Consider the following 24,320-nt stretch of genomic DNA (forward strand, 5'->3'; position numbering starts at 1 on the left):
TTTAAATTAATTTTTATATGATAACATCAAGAATAAATTTTATAAAATAAAAAATAGTGAGATTTAGAAATGATAAGATCTTTGACGCAAAAAGAAAGGGTTGATCCGTATCATTTTGATTTGATTCTAATTTCTTTTATTTTTTAAAGAATACCGAGCTGGGATCTTCTTTTTTCTATATCGAATAAAATATATTGAGCCAAATTTTTTTTATATAAAACTTGTTTTATTTAGATTAGGAAAATTATATGTTTTTTTTTGAAATCATGGCTCGAATCTGTAGTTAATCTTATTTTTAATAGAAATAGTTGATAATTGAACTTAATTTTCCCATTAATCTTGTATCCATAATAATGTGAAAAGAAAAAAAACATTTTAAAATATAATTTTTATCCTAAAAAAATAATAAAAAATAAAGAGTGGCCGGAAAGCCATGTGATTATGGGGGTGCTCGTTAGAAAAAAAATAAAATATATACACGTTCATTCTGGGCTTGGGTTGCCTTATTTGGACCGCGCGTAAATCAACCACCTGCTGTTTGTGTACGCGTGTGATGCACGTGCTGAAATCAAAACTTGTCCGTTGTGGGTGACTAGGCTGCGTCTGGTACATGGATAAACCATTTCCATTTTGCGCTTCTCTCCTGTGCTGCCACGACTTTCCTTTCTTCTAGCCACTTCACTTATCTCTTAATTGATCATCAACTTTTGATTAAAATCCAGCTTAATTTATGACTATTATTTTTTTTTTATTTTTTTTCATTATTCCATTTATCAGGTGTATCACATGCACGATTATTACATTCATTGGAAATTGATTTAAAAATATGATTAATTAGCATATTTAAAATAAAATTCAATATAATTTCTGTTATATTTTGGATTAAAACTAAGTTGAAAATTATTTTTTAATATAATTATTTTAACATGAAAGATTAAAAATATTTAAAATTAATTATGAATAAATAAGAGATTAATATTAAAAAATAATCAACCGACAAAATTTTTTCATGCCCAAAACCTTAATGACAACTTGATATATTATAAGATTATAATTTTTTTTTTGTATTGTAAAGTAATAGATTAAGAAGTTAAAATTAAGCTTGCAGAGCACTAAAGCTTTTAGAATAGAAAGACTTTAAGGTATTTGGGCTTAAATTGCATGTGCACTCAACTTGAGCTGCAGTTAATTATAAAATAAATTTTTTATATAATAACTGTCTAGATTATTTTTTGTCAGCTAATAATAATTTAGATTCATTGAATTTTTCTAATTAGTTTTTTCATTCAATACCTGTTCTTAACATTTTTTTTATATTTAAAATGTATGAGTATTTAAAGGAAAGCATAAAAGGTATTTACATATAAAATGATGGGTGACTAAAGGGCAATAATTATTGATGTTAATTAATGATGAGAAAAAAACTGAAAAATTAATTAAACTAAGAAAATTGGAAAAAAATATCAGAAAAAACCGAACCGTAAAAAAAAAACCAATTAGAATTTTGAAAAAATCAATTGGTTCGATTTCAGTTTTATAAGCCTGAAATTGAAAAAATTGAACCGAACCCAAACCGATCCAAACCTGAAAAACTGAGCCAAAACTGAAAAAACCGAACCGAAATCGGTCGTTTGAACCGTTTTCGGTTGTTTTTTTTTTTAATTTCAGTTTGGTTGTTTTTTTTATATAAAAACCGAATCGAACCGAAAATAATCACTCCTAAACACAATTAATTCTTACATCAAAGCCTAGGTTCCCTGTATAAATAAGGGGGCTGTACAAGATATTAAAAAACAAAGACAAGTTTCTTACTTCTTAGTGTTTGTTTCCCTATTATCTCTATATTTTTTTCTTCCTTTTCCTTTTATAAGATTTTAGAGCTTTATGTTTCATTATGGTAGAGAGAATTTAAGTAAAAACAACAACAATAAAAACAACAACAATAAAAATAATAAAAATTTTGTTCGACAATAATTATATTAAAACTTATTCCATAAAAAAATGTATATGAAAATGATTTCCATATATTTTTTTTAAAAACAAATTAAAATTCCTAAAAAACATGGAGAGGAGGAAAAGATCCTGAACCAAGCACACTAGGAGGGTGCTTGTGCCTCATGTGTTTGGTCATGGTCGATTTCTAGTGACTTATGATCATTAGAAGCGCTACTAAAAGAACTAACAACACTCTCATTTGTATTACTCACTAATAATCTTTTTTTTTGTATCTGAACAAATTAAAGCATTAAAAAAAATAATAACATTTTTATTTTTTTTAATCGGCAACTCCTTCCCTGTACGAAGATTGCCCAAAATCTTATTATCTATAAATACACATTAATAAATAAAACCACAAACCAGATTTTATTTATAACTAATATGTTTTTATAAATTAATTATTTTATAAAACAAACAAGACAAGGATAAACAATTCAGTGAATTGAACAAGGAAATATAACATTCAAAATCAAGAATACAAGATATTCTTAAATGCATTAATTTCAGCTTCCTTATCAAATTCTTGAGTCAAACAATAGTAGTCGTATTGACTTAGGAATTCTCTATTATATTCAATCAACGAAGCAAACTTTCCTTTTTATATATTGTTGTACAAGGAGAGTTGAACCCAATTAGTCTGGTAGAAGAAGGCCTGAATGTTGCTAAGAGTTCTGGCTCCAGGGGCAAGCAAATCTTTATTTATTTATTTTTTTTTAATTTTTTTTGTGAGATGTGTTGAATGATGCAGTGAAAAACCATGATTTGTCATCATGCATGTATAATAAACAGCGCAACTCAATAGGTTACACCACTAGGAGTAATACAACCATAAAAAATGAAAAAATTTAAAAAAAAATGAAAAAAAAACCCCTCAAAATCAAGGGTCAAATTTGAACATGATTTTCGTTGTCTTCTAGGAAAATGGACATGCAATTTAAGAAAGTCTTTGCAAAAATGGACCCCTTAAGAAAAAGATGCCGCGTGGGTTGATATTATCTTTCCCTCTCTTGATCATAAGTCATTAATTTGTCGTACCCATGAATTCTGCAGTCAATATGCATGACCAGCCCGTGAGTAGTGAGGTGTTGAATGTGAAACCAGAAATGAAATTCATGACCGGTAATATGTGTGTAGAGGCGTGGAGGATGAAGAAGTTGATGGGAAGAGAAGGAGAGAACAAAGAAATTTTTGCCAAAGAGAGAAGAAAGGAAGAGATATGTTATTTTCTTATGAAATTACAGATTTTGATCCTTTTACCGACCGAATTATCGACGAATAATTAAATATTTATATTTTTTAAATATTTATCAGTAACTAAAACTTACAATTTTCAATTAAACCCAAACTTACAATTTTCAATTAAACCCAAAATTTATCGAAGGCCCCCCATAATTCTCAGATGATTTTTTTGTCCATCTGTAATGGTCGATGAAAAATTCATGTAACTTTTTTCACAATTCTTTGGAACTCTTTGATGGACTTAGTTCGTCGGTAATTCTGTCTATAATGGTTAGTGGCATTTTATGTAATATATTTTAACTCTTTGAAACTTTTCGATGGACTTAATCCGTTGGTAGTTCTGTTTGTAATGATCAATAACAAAGTCATGCAATTTTTTTCCATTACTCTTCAAGGAACTTAGTCTATCGATATAAAACAATTTTTTTTTTCTAGATGTTATTGTTTTCTCTATCTATCCAACCTATAAATAACACCATGTCTAATCATAATAATAAAATCACAATAATAATTGTTCCATCAGTGTTAACAACAGCTCATTATAAAGAAATAACCAGAAAAATTACATTAAACTCAATTTCATTACACATTGACGTTTTATAATATAATTAGAATTGTCTTCTTCTTCTTCTTTTTCTTCAATTTCATTATCGTTATGTCCATCATAATCTTCTTCATTGAATTGATACTTGTCGTTATCATCATCTTCTTCGATTTCTGTATGTCTACTGGTTCTCAATACATCATTTAACTTCTCAACGTCAACATGAATAAAAATATTCTCAGTAACATAAAAATTTATTAAGTCATCAATAGACAGAGCTGATTTTTTTTCCTTTATGTTTTTGGATTGTTTTGATATACTGATGTTAAAAATAAATTTTTAAAAAAATTATTTAAATACATTTCTAAACAAAAAACATTTTAAAAAACAACGACTAATAAAATACCACACAAACACTAAATGATACTGATGATAAGTATCTATTTCTTTTCATTTTGGCAAGAAATCTCTTGATAGAATTAGAGATTTTACTTTTCAACCATCTACTTTATTCTTTTAATCAACCAACAGTAACATATAGAAGATTCTTAGATTCGAATGTATATTGTGGCTAACATCCTTTACATTTCATTTGGCATCCATATGAACAAACTTCCAGATAAATAAATGAAGAGTCAGGAAAAACGTGGAAAGTAAAGGAGAATTTATTTATTTTTCCTATTAATTTCAAAGCAAATAAATACTATTAAGTAGAAAAGAAATATATTAAAAGCAAGATATATATCGGCTTGTGTAGCCTGTGCGCCTAGACTATTATTGCGACCTTGATGACATACGCATGCACAGACGGGGTTTGCATAGGCTACTGTCGAAGTGAATATATATGTAAGAGAATTCCTAAGTTAGTGATATGTCTGCTCAAAGAGAGAGCTAGAACATATCCACATTTAATCTTATATATAATTAGAAAGGACAGTTAGGAGAGTAAACTTTTGACCAGACTATGTTAATTGTCCCCTTTTATTTACTTTTCACCATGTTTCGTTCTTGTTTTGAAAATAAATAAAAAAACATTTATTAGAATCCAAATTTATATATAATTTGTTTGGAAAAGAAACACTCCTTTAATTATATATATATATATATATATGAAGATAAGTTTGATAATTTTATATTGGAGTTTCATGAGTGATGAATAGACTCGTTTCCTTGTCTCTGTCACCTGGGTTTGAGCCCTAGCGTGCACGCCTATCACCCCCGCGGTGTCTTACATGCTTACTGGGCTTGCAGGGTGTTCAGTGAGTCCGGGGATTAGTTGTGGTGCGCGTAAGCTGGCCCGGACACCCCGGGTTACCAAAAAAAAATAGACTCCTTATTATTTTTTTTGGTTCTATTTTTTTTTAACTTTCCTTTAGCTTAGATTCATTTTCCTGTTTGTTTAGTTTTATTATTCTTTGTCCTAAATCCTACCTTAGATCTTTTCTAATTAACAAAAGTTAAAAGAGATTGTGAATTTAATGCGCTCTCATTCTCATAAAGAATTGTTGCAATAATATTTTTTAATTTTATTGTTTAATATTAGATTTATTAAGCATTGTGCTTTATAATTTGTTTCAATTTAATTTCTATGAATTAAGTTATCATGATCTCATAACCTAGATCGCAGGTTTAACGGATTAACTTGGGTTAATTCTGATCTTTTTTTAATAGATTTTTTTTTTAATTTCATCTTTCAACATTAGATTGATTAAGAATTGGAACTTGTAACTTATTTTAATTTGTTTTTTATGAGGTTATCCTAGTTTCATAACCTGGATCGCGAGTTTGGCAAGCTAAACTGTGTTGACTTGAGTTGTTTTTCTTTTTAACAATTTTTTTTTCAATTCCACCCTTCAATTGAGTTGATTAGAAATTGAGCTTCATAATTAGTTTCAATTTATATTTTATGGGGTTATCAATATCTCATAACTTGGATCACGAATTTAGCAGGATAAACTAAGTCGATCCAATATTTTACCGTATCAATATTTAAAAAAAAACATATCGTCTTAATTTTTTTATCCAAAATATATTTTTATAAGTTGTTTAAGTTGCATTTAAACTTTTCAAGTTAACAGAGTTACATAAGGTTAACTCCTATGCTGTTTAATTTTTTTCTACTATAATGTTAACAACACTTAGACATTTTTTATATGTTAAAAACAATTCAATTGACTTGCAACATGTCACATGCTATTGATCTAGTACCAACACTAAAAAGCTACTTGTTAGTTGTTTATTTAATTCCTTAAAGATAGGGATGCATTTTATATTTTATTGATATCATTTTAATTTTTAATTTTTAATTTTTTTTTTTTTGCATTTTACTGTTTTATTAACAAAAGTTTATTGGGAAGGGAAAATATTGTTTATTGTAAGAGAATTCACTGTTAATTAAAACAATGTAATAATCATTTTACCCCTCCTAAAAAATCAGTGAACTAGCAATTGAAGGTAGTATAGTCTTTTTATAGAATCCATCAATCATTATCAAATAGATCAGGGACAACTCGATCTTTCTATATTTTTAAAGCACAACTAAATGATGGAATTGTTATTAAAAGGAAAAATTCTTTAATTGGCGTTCAAAGATTTTTTTGTATTCTTATCCTGGTTTTTTTTAACTATAATCAAGTTGACTTAGAAAAAATTTTATATCTTAATAAATATAAAATTTAATTTAAAAACTAAAGTTGGCTAGCACATTCATTGCATGCACTAGTGCTAGTAGGTGGAAGGTATTTGCGTTCTTCTGACAGTGCGTGGGGCAGTGCGTGTCATCATTTATGGGATGGCATGTCGTAGGCGACCTCTTCTTTTTTCTTTTCCTCTTCTTTCTTCTCCTCTCGAAATTCACGCTGACCATTCAAACTTTCACAGTTGTCCTCTCATTTACTGATATTTTAACTTTGGTCCTTATTGTTTTATTTTTTTTATTTTTGTTCTTGACCCTTTTGTCAAATTTCGATTTGTTTACAATATTTGTCCTTGATCATTCACTGGTCCGTCCTCATGACTTGGGTTGTGAGTTTGTCATGCTAGTTCGGGTTGACTCGAGGTGTTTTATTTAATCATTTTTTTTAATTTTATCCTTTAACATTAAGTTATCTTGAAATTCAATTTTGTAATTTTTTCCCTTTTGATAGGCATTCTTTTTATTCTGGTCATTGTTATCATGTTTTCTTTTAAAATTTAATCTATTTTATGTTTTTGCTTTTTCTATCATAAAATTAAATTATAATCATTTTATTATACTCAATTGAGTCTATAAATCAAGTTGTGATTGATTTTTTTTAAAAAATAGATAGAAGCATCTAAACATTATTTTTTTATGTTATTAAAAAATTGACACACCTGTATCAATGCACAGGCCATCTATCTAGTTTCAACTAAAATCCTCCATTCTCCATTCATCCATTGGACTGCAAGAAAAAAAATAGAATATAATAATATCATTTTGATTTTTTTTTTAAGAATACCTTGCTTCTATTATTTGTTTTTATATTTCCTCTAATAACAAGATAAAAAAAATTATTTCAACTCCAGATTGGAATTAAACAGGAAAAGAAAGTATTTTTTTAGTAACCTAGAACATAAAATAAAAATTAATTAAAAACAAATTATTTATATGAATATTGTATTATGCTGGCCCAGATCAGCTCAGAGGGAAGGAAACTTCTTTATTTACCGGTAATCACCATCCTAATTGTTGCAACATATTTCTAAGAAAGTAAATTTATTAAATTGCATATAAGGTTTTTAGTTATTTTTCTAAATATACATTCGTATAATATTTTTTCGAAATTGATGTTTAGAATAATGGCTAATAATATGATAAAAAAATCAATGAACGATTTAATTTTTTTTACTACAAGAAAGTTAAAATACATAATACAGTATTATACTAGTCTAATCGAATAACACTGCAAAATATTATGTGTACATGATACGTGATAAACTCTTAACGTTAAATAAATTAATTAAACCCCCCATTGGTTATGATGATATATTTTATATATGATTTGCATATAAATATTATTTAACTTACTTATTAATTAAAGAATTTATCAAAAGTTGTGTATTTGAGGTAAATGATGAAATTAATATCAAATAATAAAGATAATAAAGTGAATCACGGAAATAAGTGACTGATTATATAACAAAGTTGAAAAAGTTAATTGCATACAATTGGTTATGATGATCAATTAATTATGTAAATAAAGGATACAAAAACTTTAAAGAAAAAGAAAATCATGACTAAGAACATATTAGTTTTCCTTCATGCTAATTATTTATTTACAACTCAATAAAAGAGTTTTTTCTAATTTGAAACTTAAAATAAGATAGATTTATTTAGTTTATTTTAAAAAAATGATTTATTTACATTTAGTTCATGATAGATTATTTTATTTGATAAATAATTTATGTATTGGTCAAATATTCACATCATAAATTTATCTAAGACTTAATTTTTTGTGTTCATGTAATGAAATGTAGAGGCTATATACGCTGAAGTATATAATCTTGCCATGTATGTGCGTGTGTTTTTAAACTATCCATTTAATTTGTGAAATATAAATTACTTTTGTATTGTAAAATCCTATTTAAAAAGTACATTATATATTTTTTGTATTCGAGACTAAAACATCCATTACCATAATTTGTAAGATAATTGTGAAATTAATATGTTCCTCATAATATTATTCTAATATTTCTCCTTTTGACTAAAATAATCTTCCTAATATCATAGTAGAATGATATTTTTAATAAATATACCAAAATTCATATCATACACGATATATAATTCCTAATATTACTGAATTAATAAAAATTTCCTTAAGAATGGGACTAAATATATATCGGATTGCATTGGAGGGCTAAAGTTTTTTTTTTTTTTACGTGGTGTATGTACAAAAACTACTTAGCTTAACCAGAATAAAGTATAAATTATTAATTTAAAAAATATAAAAATCACTGGGAGAAGTTATTTACTAATATTATATAAAATATAAAACTAAGTTATGCTTTCTTTTAAATAATGTTTTTTATATAATTACTTCACATAAAAATAAATTAATAATGAGGTTAAATTAAACTCCAATTTAAAATTCATCTACAACTTAGATGGGTAAAGATAAAATACAGAGTTTATCTTAGAAAAAGACTTTCATATGAATTTATATTTCATTTGATTTAATTTTAACTCAAGATTTTTCTAAAAAAAATATTTATCTTAAAAAACATAATTTTGTGGTTGTGTTAAGAAAATTATTTTCTACTGATAGTTATAGAAAGGTAGTGATATTAAAGCATGGTGTGTGTGTGTTTGTGTGTGTGTATATATATATTGTAAATGCGGAAAATTAATTTGTAATGGTACGTAGTTATCGAAAGATATAATAATAGCAATGGAGTGATAATTAAGAATGATAAGAAGTGGGGTGGTAACAATAAAGATAAAAGATAGATGATGATTTACCATTCATAAACTACCCAATAAAAAAATTAAGAAGCAAGATGATTAACTATATTAGTTTCTAGCAATACAATTAAAAGGTAGGATTATAAACATATTAATTGAAATAATTAGTAGGAAATACTATTATATTTCATCATGCATGAATAATGTTTATTCTTTTCAATTCTTTAATTACATGCATGACATTGACTTTGAATTATTTTTATTTTAAGTTCTATATTTAGCTCTAGACTTTAGAAACTTGAATTAATCGTATATATATATATGATGTGTCAAAAACTACATTATATATATAATAAAACAAAATAAATCGTGCATGGATCGCGCGTGCATTGCACCACATCTAACTAATAAATACAACAAAATAAGACTACAAATAGATCACTCATCATAAAATTCGAGTCTTTTGAATGAATCTAAACCCAACTATAAATTAAATTTAATATGAGAGGTTCAATAACTCATGAACAAAGATCCTGAAACCCAAATTAATTAATGAGAAAGTGTTAAAGAATATGTATATCTCATATTCTTGATGAGTATAAAGAAAGTAAAATAATATATAAGATTAAAAATTAATAAACCATTCATCTTAAGACTTAAATCTTTTGAAAGCAATCCAAAATCAACCATGATATTTAATAAGGCAAATCATATGTTATATATATATATATATATGGTGAGTTTCATTGCAAGCCTTCTACCTCCATTCTCCAGATATCACTGATCAACTTTGGGGGGGGGGGGGGGGGGATAATAATTTCTAGCAATCTTTTCAACACAAAGAACCATTACTTTCCTTTTTTGAGGATTTTAAGGTTACAAGACTTGACTCTTTTCATGTTTTTCACCCTTTCATATTGATTCAACCAAACAAATCTTTTGTGTTAGAAGGTATTGAAGTAATAGTCTTCAAGAGAGAACGGGTTGAAGCTTTTTCAAAGTGAGGAGCTAGAGATCTCACAAGGTTAAGTTATGAAGGTCCTCTTGTCTTTATAATGAGAGCATCTAGCTACATAGAGAGAGCAACGAAAATGTTTATTAGTTTTCTGTAACAAACAAAATCTTCATATATTTTGTTCACCTTTTTTGTGTTATTTAATCATGAAACTTCTCTGTATAAGGCTAAATGTTATTACTGTTGGACTTTTAGCTAGCAACCTGCAATGTTTCTCAAACACTTTCAAGAAGTTAGATTTTATGGATGCTGGATGTGTTATATGATGATTTATTCAAGACGTTAATGTGTTATGACGTAAGTAAATTGATGAAAGCAGGAGCAATTATATTGCTGTTGTCAATGGTCCAAAATTATGCACACACTTGAAGGATCATGACTGAAACAAAACTAGTACTTTACTAAGTACTGGGAACTTAGAGAATACAAACTCCAAAGAGCAACGACTAGGAGACTCAGTATCCCGAGAGATTCTGTCCTCTAACAATCCCTTCCTACTAGTGTCCTTCTTGAAGACGATACTGCAAAGATATAATATACACTCCAGTTTAAGTTGTAAAGACAAAAAAGAAAGAGGAGAAAGCCATGAAGAGAGTTCAGTTGTTAACATCAATCCTTGTTTAAAGCAATTCAGTATAAAGGTGAACTACCACTTTGTACCACGTACTTGTCTTGCAATTCAGTGTTTAAAGCAAGAACCGAGCATATAGAGGTGAGCTACCACTTTTTCAGGGACAAGTTGCTCAAGGTCTAATGCCTTGTTCCTTACATTTCACACAAATTCCGTTTGAAGGGGCTGTTAGTGAAGTACATATAAGTTATATCTTTGTAACATACACTAGGTTTTCAAACATGATACAACTTAAGTGTCTTGAGCAGTTAATGAAAACAAGTAAGCAAGAATTCAACAAAAGTTACTCGGATTTGGATCCTGTCATGTTCCTATGAGAACATATATATATAGCTAGTCATGCATGTTTCAAATCTGTGATTGTTCAACATACAGTTTGCTAGCTTCTGTGATTGTTTCTTGAGCCCTCAGGGTGATATATGTGTTTGTGTGTGTCACTTCTTGTCTTTTCTCACACAGCAATAATAAAGTGTCCTTCTGTTCACTTTACCATACGCGCGCGCGCGCATATGCATACCTAGGGCTGTATATATGCCAAAGATTTACATGCTTGGACCTTGTCTATTGGATCAAACAAGTTTTAATTAGGAGGTGCAATGGATTCCGGTGTCTGTAATTGGTTGTTGTGCAGTTAATTCTACTGGTCTAGCAACTTAGTGCCGTAAATTATGACAGTACAATCGGTTTAATTACCAGTAGACCAAGTTCATCAAATTAAGTACCAGAATACTATCTTTATACACCTAAAGTTCAGTTCTAGCACGAGCATGCACAATGTCCACATTGGGTTGGGTTCAAAAACCTAACTGTTAATCAATATGCTGACATTTTTGGGGTAGGAGAGCAGGTTTTTGTTATTGTTGTTCATGGTGAATGTGACCAGTGATTTTATTAAGAAGTATAAAGGTCTTGCAAAAGAAGCTACCATGGAGAAGGCTATGCAAGCAAACAATTACCCAGAGAAAGTAGGGCACCTCAAGATCTTGGAGAACAAAATACACGCTATAGTGGAGAGTGCCAGGCTGCTCCCCTCTCAAACTACTTGCAAAGTTTGTATTCAAATACCCCAAAAAACACCTGACCAATTGAACAAGTGGATCCTAGATTCTAGTACTAATTCTATAATTAGAAGGGTGAATGACCAAATGTTGCGTAGCAGATCCAAGATGTAGATTCTTAAAGTCTGTTTACTTTGATGCAGGCTTATACATGTACTCATCCCTCTAATTTTACTGTACGTAGATTTGCTATTGCTTGCAATTTTCTGTATTGTCAGTTACATACAACGATGCCTAAGATTTTCCTTTAAATTTTCTAATTAAAAACCGCGTGTGCTAAAGGCTAGATTATACATATATTACATAAAAAAATTGAATGTTTATGATGATAAAATCAGGCAGATATTTAGATAGAAGAACATAATGATTCTATAAACCTAGCTTTGAAACAGTACTGTCATTTGAATTTCCTGAATAGGAATGCCAGTACATATCAAGAACACTACTCAAATCAAGAATTTATTAGATGGGAATTAAGAAATGATCTTATATCAACTCATTTATACACTGCTTCAAGTAAAATTGTTTAAACTTTCTCGAACTTAATCGAGGCTTCCATCATTTTATACTATCTAATTACTACTTATAGTATTAGCTCTACGAATGCGATAGCAAAACGCAAAGGTATATATGATGTGCTTTTTTGGAGCACAAGCTCACCTCCAATCATAAAAAAAAAGGTTCACTTCCACGCAAATGAACAAATGCATAATAAAAAGCATATATTGGCATGCAAGATGGAATAAAATAATGTCCCACAAAATCTGAAATCGGACAACATGCAAATCTATGAAGGTACAAAGGGCAGGATACCATTGTTCAAGATTGCCCTTGCAAAGATATGCGCTGCTGTATAGAAAAGTAATTTGTGGGGCATGGCTTGAAGTCTGTGTTGTTAAATTAACAAAACCATGATAAAATATATTAGCCTATCTATCACTATTATCTCTCTTACATCATGGAGACTAACCATTGTAACAACCGCGACATTGTTTTTAAGAAATATAAACAAGAAAAAGTCCGACAGAAAGCATGCATGGAGCACTAATTTATTGTTTAGCTAGGGAGATTTGCATGAAACCTTAAACTTTGATTAATTACTAGTAAAATCGAAAATCGTATCATATCTCACTTGGTTATTCATGGGGGCAGAAAATCTTCAGAATCTTAAAAGAGCAAAACTAAGGAAAAGTGACATGCAAGTAAATGATATTAAATTTAGAAACCACAAATTGAGTTCTTTTGCATGATGTTCGTTTTGAGTGCGGGTGTAAGAGAGAGAGAGAGAGAGAGAGAGAGAGAGAGAGAGAGAGAGAGAGAGAGAGAGAGAGAGAGAGTTCTTCCTATGAGATGCAGCTAGACAAACTACACTAATCTCACCAATGTTAGTGGTGTTTTGTTTTACGAATTCTTGCCGGTGTAAATACTATCTCATAGAGTAAGGAAAACAGATTAACTAATTCATAAAAAAAAAAACAACAACAAAAAAGATAGTTTCATATCTGAAACTTCATTAATCACATACTTTTTGTGAATATGCGATTAAGGTTCTTAAATTTCTGTTGAAAGAAGTGAGATCTCTCTTTAAATCTATCTGTTTTAGAGGGATCAGCAAAAAAATAGAGAGAAAAAGAAGAACTATGTGCATTCCTATATAGTACTGTAGTTGTTCAATCATTAAGAATTTCAGTATTAGTAAATTAATCATTTTCTTAGTTGTGAAATATGGGTTCAAAAATTGAGTTTGTCAAGGGGTAAATCAAGCTAGATAGATTAGTATGATTAAAACAAGCAATAAATCATATACAAAATGTCAAAAAGAAAATGTGGTAAGGGTTTGATTAATTACCATAAGTGCTCAGATCCTGGAAAGCCAAGTGGAATTTTAAGAAAACTGCATCGCAGAGCTGGATTCATCATTCCCTTTGCTTGAAATCTGCTGCTTCTTTTTCTTCTTGTGTGGGATCCCTCTTGCCTTTGCTTGATAGTCCCTTACTTCTCTAAGGTAAACCCGAATAGAAGCATTAGCAAAAGGGTTCGTCTCTGGTGTGCCTCCGTTCTCTTCATAGGCTGCTCGAAGCCTCCCAATAAGAGCATCAAGGCTGCCCCAAGCTTGTCTAAGAGGGCAAGTACAAGGAGCAGGGGGCTCAGGCTGTCCATAAAACATGCAACCTTGTAGATGAACCTTAGTCTTGCCAAACTGATCAAGATATCGAAGAAAATCTAGGACATGGTTGCTATTGCACTGAGAAAGAGGCACTGGAGGCCTCTGGTTCTTCAAGTACTGCCCAAAAGTGTTCCAGTCCCTTCTCTTCTGTGACTCATAACGACTAGGAGTTGCTGGCTGTTGATTCTCGCTAGATCCTTCAGCTATGTCCTTTCCTCTTTCTCTGGACATCGTTGTTACGGATGAAGATTAATGGGAATGATCTCTAATTTACTAAATATGGTAAGAAAAAAAGAGCACAGGTCCGGAGGGGTAAAATAATAGAGGATGGGAGTGGGGAGGAAGATGAAGTTCACATCATAGATGCTGGTGAGTAGACATACCATGGGCCAACTTCGTTGCTTTTGTTTTCTCTTTTATTTGTTTTAATTTTTATGGTTTCTCTTCTTTTTTTGTTTTTATTAGCGCCCATTATCATTTAACTCTGCCTTTTTACCTTAAATTTTTTTATTTGAATTTAATTAATAAATTTAATTTAATTTAATTTATATATTTTAAAAAATAAAATTCAGTTTATTTTTTTATATTTTTCTCATTATTTTCATCTTAAAAAAGATTAAAAAGGTATTTAAAAAAATGAATATTAATTTTTTAAAAATTATAAATTAAAAGGGTTGATCTCTGATTTATTTATTTAATGTTTTTAGAGAATGAAATCCATTTAAAATTCAATTGATCTTAACATTAAAAATAATTTTAGATTTAAGACTTCATTAAAATCTTTAAATATTAAATTCAATTCAGAAAGTTGCTGAAAATAAATCACAAAATAATTGTATATACATTTGCAAATAATTAAGCCTCTATCATTTGATCGTCATTAGACACAATTGCGCCCTGTTTGCCCTTTTATGTTTTCTTTTTGACAATAAAGAGTATCTCTAGATTACCTAAGCATCAACCGAGACTAATTTTTTTCTCAGATAATATTAAGAACGTACATTTTATATCAACCTGATACATTAAAAAATATTTAATAAATTTTATTATAATGTTGAAATTTGAAGCTAGAAAATCAAAGAAAGGATCATATCTCTTCAACTTTTACTAAATTTGAGACTTGTATACGATCGAGTTGATGCGAACTCATTCCTTTTTACATTGAAATGGAAGCTATAGTTGTAAATTTTGAGCAGAGAAGTAGGTTTTAATGCACAGGAAAGATTTAATATTGACTTTTTAATGTTCTCAAATTGTGATAATTGTAACCTCAAGCATGGTGGATAAGGATGTTTGCTTAATCTCCTTATTCTATGAATTAGGATTAATTTTGAAGATAATATTTAAAAAAAATTTATTTTCTTGAACTATCAAATTAATATCGAAAATGCATCCTTCAGATCAATTAAAAATAAGATTTATTCTTGATTAACATGTATATATTGATTAAAATACATTAAGATATAATTTGACTTCAAATAAAAAAATGAATTTTTTAGAATCTCTACTTCAAATGTATTGATTAATATATACTATTATAAAACTAACAAGGGATAATCAAATAATCTACCATGTCTTCTTACATATTCATATTTTCTTTCATGAAATAGTTTTTCAATGCTTTCAAAACACTTGAAAGCCTAGAAAAAAAACTACAAAGTATAAAAACATTTAAAATCCTAGAAAAAAAAACTAACGTGGAAGAAATAAAAAATGAAAAACAAAAACCATCTCCGTCCGTGAAGGCTTGTAACAAAGAAATATGCCTATCATAAAGGAATAAGTATTGCAGAACATATATATATATATATATCCTCTAATTAATTTTTTTCATTAGTTTCCTATGTTAGTTTATATATATCGTATTTTTGGTATGTTCCAAGTTTTGTTTTGTTAAGTTCTTCAAAGTTAATTTTTTTTAATTTTTTATGGTTTGAAATAGCATTTCTTGGTGTTGTTTTGAAGTGGCTTATTTGCGTAGAAATAGAAAATGACAAAACCACACACACATATATGAATACAAAAGGGACGATGGGAATAAAATTAAAGTTTTGAAAAATGAACGGTTCCTAATAATTGGAATGGATACATTATCCCTAAGATTTCTACTAATTCAAATCTCCATCTCACTGCTTTGTAATTTATATATAATTTAAGCTTAGTTTGATGAAAATATTATTTTCAGTTAATTTTTTATTATTATTATTAATATGGATGACCAAACCAGTTTGTACATATCTTAACTAATTTTACAAATCTAAAATTAATAATTATATAAACTTCTAATAACTTTAAATTTATAAAACTTAAATTAATAATTTTTAAAAAACAAACTTAGAAAAATTAATCACATGATTATGTTACTAGCTGACTTTACTTCCTTCGGTGCTGCTGTAGGCGCAGTTCTCTGTAGTCGGATTTCCATATATATATATATATATATATATATATATATTCAGTATAGCTAAAGTAGCAAGAATCCTTTGAGAGTTGCTCTCTGCTGCTGCTGAGAGCTTGTAAGCGACATTCGACTCAACAAGTGGAAGAACAGACGTGAATGGGCTCTGCCAGACAGATTTCTTGCTGCTGTCTTGTTCGTCCCTGTAGATCGACACAACTGTATGCATGTAAACCCTAGAAGATTACGAGAGATGCCTGTACATGTACTAAAATACCCAAGAAGGTCAGGTCTAGAAGTAGTAATCACTCTCTTTATGTCTGGTTTTTGGAAGCATAATAACATGCCTCCCAACCTACCTTATGGACCCTCCTCATCATTCTCTTCTCCACTTTTCTTCCGGGTGCATGCATGTAGACGTGGATCAAACCACGCTAGCTAGCTGAAGGAGCCTTTGAAGCTTTGCTTGATTGATTTTGTTTTGGGATTTCTTGAAACCGGCGGTGAATATTCCTCATCACTTGGGACTTCAATGGAAACGAAGATTAGGCTGGCCTGTGATCGATTGTATTTTGGCATTGAGGGATTCATTGTTTTGGTGTTTTCAAAATATTTTTTTAAAAAATAATTTCTTTATATATATATATATATATATATATCATTTTACTATATTTTCAAACACGCACTGGACCTAATGCGGTTGATTTTGAACATCTAGCAATCAATTTCTTACTTGCCATGATGCGAGAGTGAAGAAACCCGAGGTGGGCGTCACTTTGATGCCGACGATGACATCTGGCCAATATATTATTGGGTCCCGCTTAAAAGATACCCTAGCTAGACTTCCCATGTTGAAATCCTTTATTTCTAGCCGTCTAATCTTACTTAATAGCTCGTGGAATTTTTAGATCCTACTTGATGGATGTTATTGAATTAATATGGAATCATTTTTTTCGAGTTTTTGAATTATACTCTTTTATAATCTCTAAGGATTATTTTTTGAGTTTTTTATAATTAATATTTTTAGCATTCATTAATTTAAAATGGTCTTCTTTAATATCCAAATAGTTTTGTATATATAAAGCTTGATAATTTATAATTAATTTAACTTTTCTTGCTTTTTAAAACATATAAATGAACTTTAATTGCATTGATATAAAAACTATTGGCCTAAAATAGTTAGAAGTTAGCGTGTGTGTGTGTGTGTGTGTGTGTGTGAGTGTGTGTGTGTGTGAGAGAGAGAGAGAGAGAGGTTATGTATGAATGTGTGTTGCATGCATGTTTGTGAATGTTTATAATTAGAACTCTTAAAAACAATAATCACACAAGATTTTGTACCAATTTCTTTATTAGCATAATTAAAACTTGGAAATATAATTTTATTATAGTATGTTGTTAATTATAAAAAAAAATCCCATGTTTTATTGTAAAAATAAAATTAATAAACAAAAATATAATAAGAGTTTCTTTGTTTATTATAATGTATATGGATAGTTTTTTTAATAAAAAAAATTAAAATATTATTTTTTTCATTTCATTCTATAATTTGAGCTATTTTAAATTGTATGATGAAAATAAGAATGGTGAAACTATCAAGATATTTAATATGTTGGGATCTCTTACATGATACAAATATGATGGAAAATAATAATCTAATATTATTTTCAAAGTTTGAGTTTGATCACTTATATTTAAAAAATATTTACAGTTTAAAAAAATTACAAATTAACAACCTAAGAAGTTTTTATAATTATCAGGTGTCCGACGTTAATATTTAAGCTTTAATATTGTAAGATTTTTATCATATTTTTCTACCATGACTACGTACTATGGTTACTATAATGCTTTTAAAATAATTTTTTCGAGAGGAGTCTTTTATTTAAATAAAATATATTTATATTGTATGAATGTATAATGTGTATCATGCATGTTAACAAAAATTTTATTCAAGTAACTACTAATTTTAATACAATAATATAGTATTAGAATTAGTCCTTTTATTTCAAAGAGTTATTTTAATTTTATCTAGTGTGAATATATAGAACATAACAGTAGAGGCATCTGTCGTAATTCGGTGGACGTCAGCCAAGACTCTATAAAATTGAAGAAAAAAATATATATGGTGGAAAATTAGGAGTCACCACTAATAATTACAAAAATTTATGGATCATAAAATATATATTGGTTTTAGAAATTCAAGTAAGGATTAGTTATGTCTAAGGAAAAAATAATATTGTCACTCTTACCACATCATCTCTTACGAAAGATTATTTTTATTATGTGTTTTTTTTTAAATTTATCCTTTTTATTGCCTTAATTATTCTAATTTTTTTTATTTTTTTATTTTTTTAACCTCTAGTTATTTTGTGAAAATTTTGGAGTTGGTCTTTAGGCATCTCAGAAAATAAAATCGATCCCTAAAAATAAAAGACTCGTTGAGAATGTTAACATTAAGGTTTTTTGTTGAAATTACTAAAAATAGTTGTAACCAATACTTGATTTTCAAATTCAGATATCGATCTCTTTAAAAAATATAAAGATTTATATAAAAAAATAATATTTATCCCTAAAAAAAAAGATTTCATCAAAATTGCTAAAAAAAATAGTTGTTGGATTATAAGAACTAGGTTTTGGACTCCAAAAGTGGCAAAAATAGGCTTTGGCCTTTTTATAAAAAAAAATCTTGTAAATTGGGAATTTATTTTTTTGAAACGAAACATGGGTTTTTTACTATTATTATTAATATTTTTTTGTATGTTGGCTTGATAGGTGAATTTAGATTTTAATGATTTTGATAAACTTGTTATCAAACTTTAAAAATGCATATAAATAAAAATACATAATTTTTATGCAAATATCAAAAACACAAATATTTTTTTTAATCATGATTTTTATGCTAAACATAGTATTTAATAATAAAATAAATAAATTATGCAAAAGTACATTTCTTATGCTTTTTTTTTAATACTTGGTCATATGTAAATTAAAACATTTAATTATTTTTTTATCTTTCTGTTTTAGTCATTTATTGAAAATATGCTAAAACAAATGCTACAAACACATGCATTAATCTCCTTCACTAATTTACACACCCCCTGCACAATTCCACAGTGATCATGACAAACACAAAATCATTCAAAATTTATAGAACACCTTCTGGACAAGATCTCAATGGTCAGCAGAGTTGCTGGGGTGCAACAAAGCATGGACCCACGCGTCATCATCACTGTTTGCGCGTGGGTTCACGCGTTGTCACTAGTTGAAGAGAAAAACATTATGGATCTTAAGTGGCTTCTTCTTTTTTTTCTTTCTATATCAGTGGTGAGTGTCATCGTTACCTGTAAACAAAAACAAAATCAGACAAACACAATTAAATTTTTTTCTTCACAGATCTGCATCGATCTTCTCTTTTTCTTCACATACGGTTACTGGTATTACTACCACAAGTAGAAGAGGAAGTGGTTGAAGGTGTCGGGTTGAGTGGCCGTCAGTAAGGATAAAGATAGAAGAAGAACCTCGGCTGGCAGCGTTGGGGGATGGTGGTTGTGTTTTGAAGGATGTCGTTGTTGTGTGGAGGAGGCGGCATGGTTGTGAGGGGCTGTTATTGCTGACTGATCAACCGTGCGAGGGAGAGAGACGGCTATTTTCATCGGATATTAATTACTGATAGAATATTTTATATTTACAATTATTGTTATTTGTCAATTTTATAGTAGTTTCTTTTGGAGATTAATTTGAGTTTTTTAGAAAAAAAAATAGTAATTATAAAATTACCATATAACAACTAAAAATTGGTAATTTAGACATTTGAAATAATATTCAAGAAGAATATATTAAATTTTTAATAATAATAATAATAATCAAATGGATGTGATGACTATAAGAGAAAAAAAGAGTATCCAACTAGTCATGTCATATTATCCTGAGGCGATTTTCAAAATCTATTTTATTTAAATATACAGTGGTTAGAATAAATATTTTTAAGAATTAAAAACAATTAGATTATAGAGGAAAAAATTATATTCTTTTATTTAAATTTTCATTTTTTATTGAAGTATTTTTTTTATTTTAACAAAAATATGTATTTTTTATAAGTAGCATGATTTTTTGAATGGAAACGTAACACAATCAAAATAAAATATTCATAAAATTTTAAATGATTTAAAATTAATGAGGGAAAAGAAAACTACATTTTTTTAGCCAAAATCCTCCTTCCTTATTCATGTTTCTTTTCTAGCAAAAATGTTTTTTTTATTGAAATAATGATTTTTTATATAAGAACTTAGCATTGTTTGAAAAGCAAATTTCAATCAAAACAAAATCATGCCGTGATCATTGTGACACCACAGTAAAGAAAAATAGAAAATAATTAAAAAAAAATTAACATAAACATATATTTTCATTGAATATTTATGAGCAATTTTTTAAAAAAAACATATTAGATGTATATAAAAAAAATATAAATTAATTAATAATATTACTATAAAAATAAACTCAGATCTTATTTAAAAAACAAGGCATGATTGTTTGATTTTTTAAGATTTCATAGTAATAATCTAAATTAAAAAGCAATCTATTCTAAAATAAATAAAAAGAGAGAGGGGGACAAGCACTTTTTTAATATCTTTTAGGATGGTTTTTATGTTTTTTTAGGATGTGTTTGAGATTGTGGTAGCGATAATAATTTAAAATATTTTTTATTTAAAAATATCTTAAAATAAATTTTTTTATTTTTTTAAAAATTATTTTTAATATTAATATATTAAAACGATATAAAAATATAAAAAAATCATTTTAAATAAAAAAATTTTAAATTTAAGAAAACACAGCTTACACTGTATTTTCAAATGAGACCAGAAGCTATCATATGAGTTTGTCTGATTTCGTTTACAGTTGTCCATGTGACGCTGCAATGAAGAACTTCGTGTTCGTCCAGACCATCTTCATCCCTCTTCAAGGAGATATGCAAAACACTGCTACATGGGTATTTCATTAACTCCCTATTTAATGATGCTTGAAAATGTCGTTTTATTTCTGGGATTGTAAATAGTCTTACCATGGTAATGTGATAAAAATTTCATAAAAGACCTCAAGTTTCCTACTTGGTGGAAAAGGAATTTGATTCGATGTTTTTTAAATTTGTTTCATCAAATTTCTTTATGTTTTTTCTAAATGGATTACGAAAACAGAAATATGGAAACAAATCCCTCCAGATGAGCCGTACTGTGTTCTTCTTGGCAGTGTAAGGGACAGGCTGTATAACGCTCTCGTCAGTTATTAGCCATTTGAGGATTCAACTTTCACTGATATTGAGCAGGTCCCTCCTTTACCGATTCAAATTAGTAGATTATTCCTAAAATATTCTTAAATTTAGGCAAAGAAGCTTTAAGATGGAAATATATCTGCTATGGGTATCACTTTACAGCAGTCTTGCCATAAGGGATCATTTAGATGATACATGCCTGTCAATCTTTTCATAAACATGTGATAGAGAAGGATCTAATATATTATTTTAAATGATTTCAGAAATCAGTAGTATCGAAACGGAATTCTTCACTTTCTTTCCTATGATTTAAACATAAATTCAAAGGATTCGATCTGCTCTACGGATTTGTTTACTTCAGAGCAGTAGTTTCAGATATGACATGAAATTATCCTTCCATGTGTTTTCTTTAGATATGATGTGACTTGAAACAATTAGTCCAGGATTTTATGGATTAGATTGACAAATAAAAAGAGTTCAAGAACTTGTCCAAACAGATAGCTCAAATATTATAAGTGAATTCCTGATAGAAAATTGAACTTGAGTTGAGCTTCTACTTGCGCTAGAAACTCGTTCGCTGCTCAAATTCGTCAAATTCCACTCTGAATGCCCTTTAAAATTATCTTCATAGTTTTGGACCATATTTTATATTTTCCTTGTTAATTTTGGATTTTAGCTTTATTATTTTTTCTAGTTGGTTGTTTTCTTGGTTATTTATGGATGTATAGGGTATTTAAACCTATATTTTCAGATTTTATGGGATTTTTGCTAAATAAACTATAGATTTTTGCAATTTTGGTTATATTTTTTTATTTAGTTTTAGGATTTAGACTTGTATTATACTCAAATTCATAGTTTTCTATGCGTCATGATGTACCACCAACCTCTCCCTTTTCAATAGCTATGATCTATTGAATAGTGTTTTTAAGGGAGTTGTTGAAATACCTATATCTTAAGGTATTTTGCATGGAATGGCTGTTCTGAGTCCTCAAATTTCCAATTATTAGCTGGAAGCCTTGTAATTCTGCAAAAGCAAGACAATCCCGTTTTACTCATTGGCTTTCTATTCCTGTAGTTTCTCGAGCCTCTTGTACTCTGTTACAGATCACTCTGTGCCTGTGGTGATTGACCAATTGCAGACGGAAGCCTTCTTGATTTCTTATGGCAAGTTCTACCTTCGAGCTCTTACTTGTCAGACTAGATATCCAGCAGGAATCTGACAGGCACACTGATGTTCTAGATGCCATCACAAAGCACCTAGGCATTGGATCCTATCGAGAATGGTCTGAGGAACATAGGCAGGAATGGCTCTTAACTGTGCTCAGTGGCAAACGCCCTCTTTTTGGACCTGATCTTCCCAAAACTGAAGAAATTGCTGGCGTACTTGACACCTTTCATGTCATTGCAGAACTTCCTCCAGACAATGTTGGTGCTTATATAATCCCAATGGCCACAAGCCCTTCTGATGTACTTGCTGTTGGGCTGTTATAGTGTGAGTGTCGTGTCTAACAACCACTAAGGTTTTTCGTTGTTTGAAAAGCTGGCTGATCTTGAAGCTGCTCCTGCTGCTGTGGCTCGTCTCTTCTCAATAAATTGGTATAGAAACCAGATCAAGGGAAAGCAAGAAGTCATGATAGGATACTCAGATTCTGGAAAGGATGCCGGGCGTCTCTCTGCTGCTTGGCAGCTGTACGAGGCTCAAGAAGAGCTTGTGAAGGTGGCAAAGGAATATGGGGTTAAGCTAACCATGTTCCATGATAGAGGAGGGACAGTTGGAAGACGAGGAGGGCCTACCCATCTTGCTATATTACTCAACCACCTGGCACCATTTGTGCATCACTTCGTCTCTTCGTGATCCCGGGCACAGCGCCATTCCCAGGCAAGAAAGAGAAAAAATCCAATCTAGCACAAAAAGCTCATCGGATGTGAATTATCGGGATGCTTGATAAGAGCAAGATCATAGGAGTGGTCGCCCCACTGAAAAGAATAGGTGACGGCCCCGTTCTTTCAAAGAAGACTTCCCTTTAAATAAAAGAAAGTCACTTTTACGTGCGAGTAACTATGAAAGTCGAATGTCCTCTTTCTTAATGATTTCATAGGCGGACTTCGTAGAAAATTGCCCATTAGCATTGTTTCTCCATGTTAGGGCGTCTGAGATTGTTTGGCTGTTAAAGGCGAGTTGAAAAGTCTTCTGGGGAGGAGCACTTGTGTTTCAGAACACTCCAGAGTTTTTCAGCTACCGCACTTGAGCATGGAATGCATCCCCCAATCTCACCTGAATTGGAATGGCGTGCTCTCATGGATGAGATGGAAATTGTAGAGACGAAAGAACACCGACCCATAGTCTTCCAAGAACCTCGTTTTGTTGAATCCCTCTGCTTTGTAAGCATTTAACTCAGCCATTGTCATTTATCCTTCAAGGTTGTTTAACCTGATCATAACAACGAAATTCTAATAGCCCTGACAATTCACCAAGAAAGACTAAAGCATGTGACCATGTCTTGAATTATTCATGTGATTACCAAACTGGATATATATCCCTTCTCTTTTTGCTCTTATCCGAGCATTTAATGTCTCACCTTTTG

At 29.5% G+C, this 24,320-nt stretch overlaps 1 protein-coding gene and 1 pseudogene across 1 annotated transcript; one reads left to right on the forward strand and one right to left on the reverse strand.

Annotated features, from left to right (window-relative positions):
- Window positions 1-10,524: 10,524 nt before the first annotated feature.
- On the reverse strand, window positions 10,525-14,455 carry LOC133682206 (protein LIGHT-DEPENDENT SHORT HYPOCOTYLS 10). Its single transcript, XM_062105491.1, has 2 exons — window positions 13,757-14,455; window positions 10,525-10,739 (listed from the first exon to the last, which is right to left on the reverse strand). Exon 1 carries the CDS (start codon window positions 14,303-14,305, stop codon window positions 13,793-13,795), a length of 513 nt encoding a protein of 170 aa, XP_061961475.1. The 5' UTR covers window positions 14,306-14,455; the 3' UTR covers window positions 10,525-10,739; window positions 13,757-13,792.
- Window positions 14,456-21,340: 6,885 nt separating this feature from the next.
- On the forward strand, window positions 21,341-24,192 carry LOC133682565 (phosphoenolpyruvate carboxylase 1-like; annotated as a pseudogene).
- The last annotated feature ends 128 nt before the right edge of the window (window positions 24,193-24,320 follow it).

This window comes from Populus nigra, chromosome 2 (assembly GCF_951802175.1).
Source record: "Populus nigra chromosome 2, ddPopNigr1.1, whole genome shotgun sequence".
Lineage (NCBI taxonomy): Eukaryota > Viridiplantae > Streptophyta > Magnoliopsida > Malpighiales > Salicaceae > Populus > Populus nigra.

Bases quoted from the DNA above. Each gene is read 5' to 3' on its own strand.
- LOC133682206 (XM_062105491.1), bottom strand. From the start codon at position 14,305: ATGTCCAGAGAAAGAGGAAAGGACATAGCTGAAGGATCTAGCGAGAAT.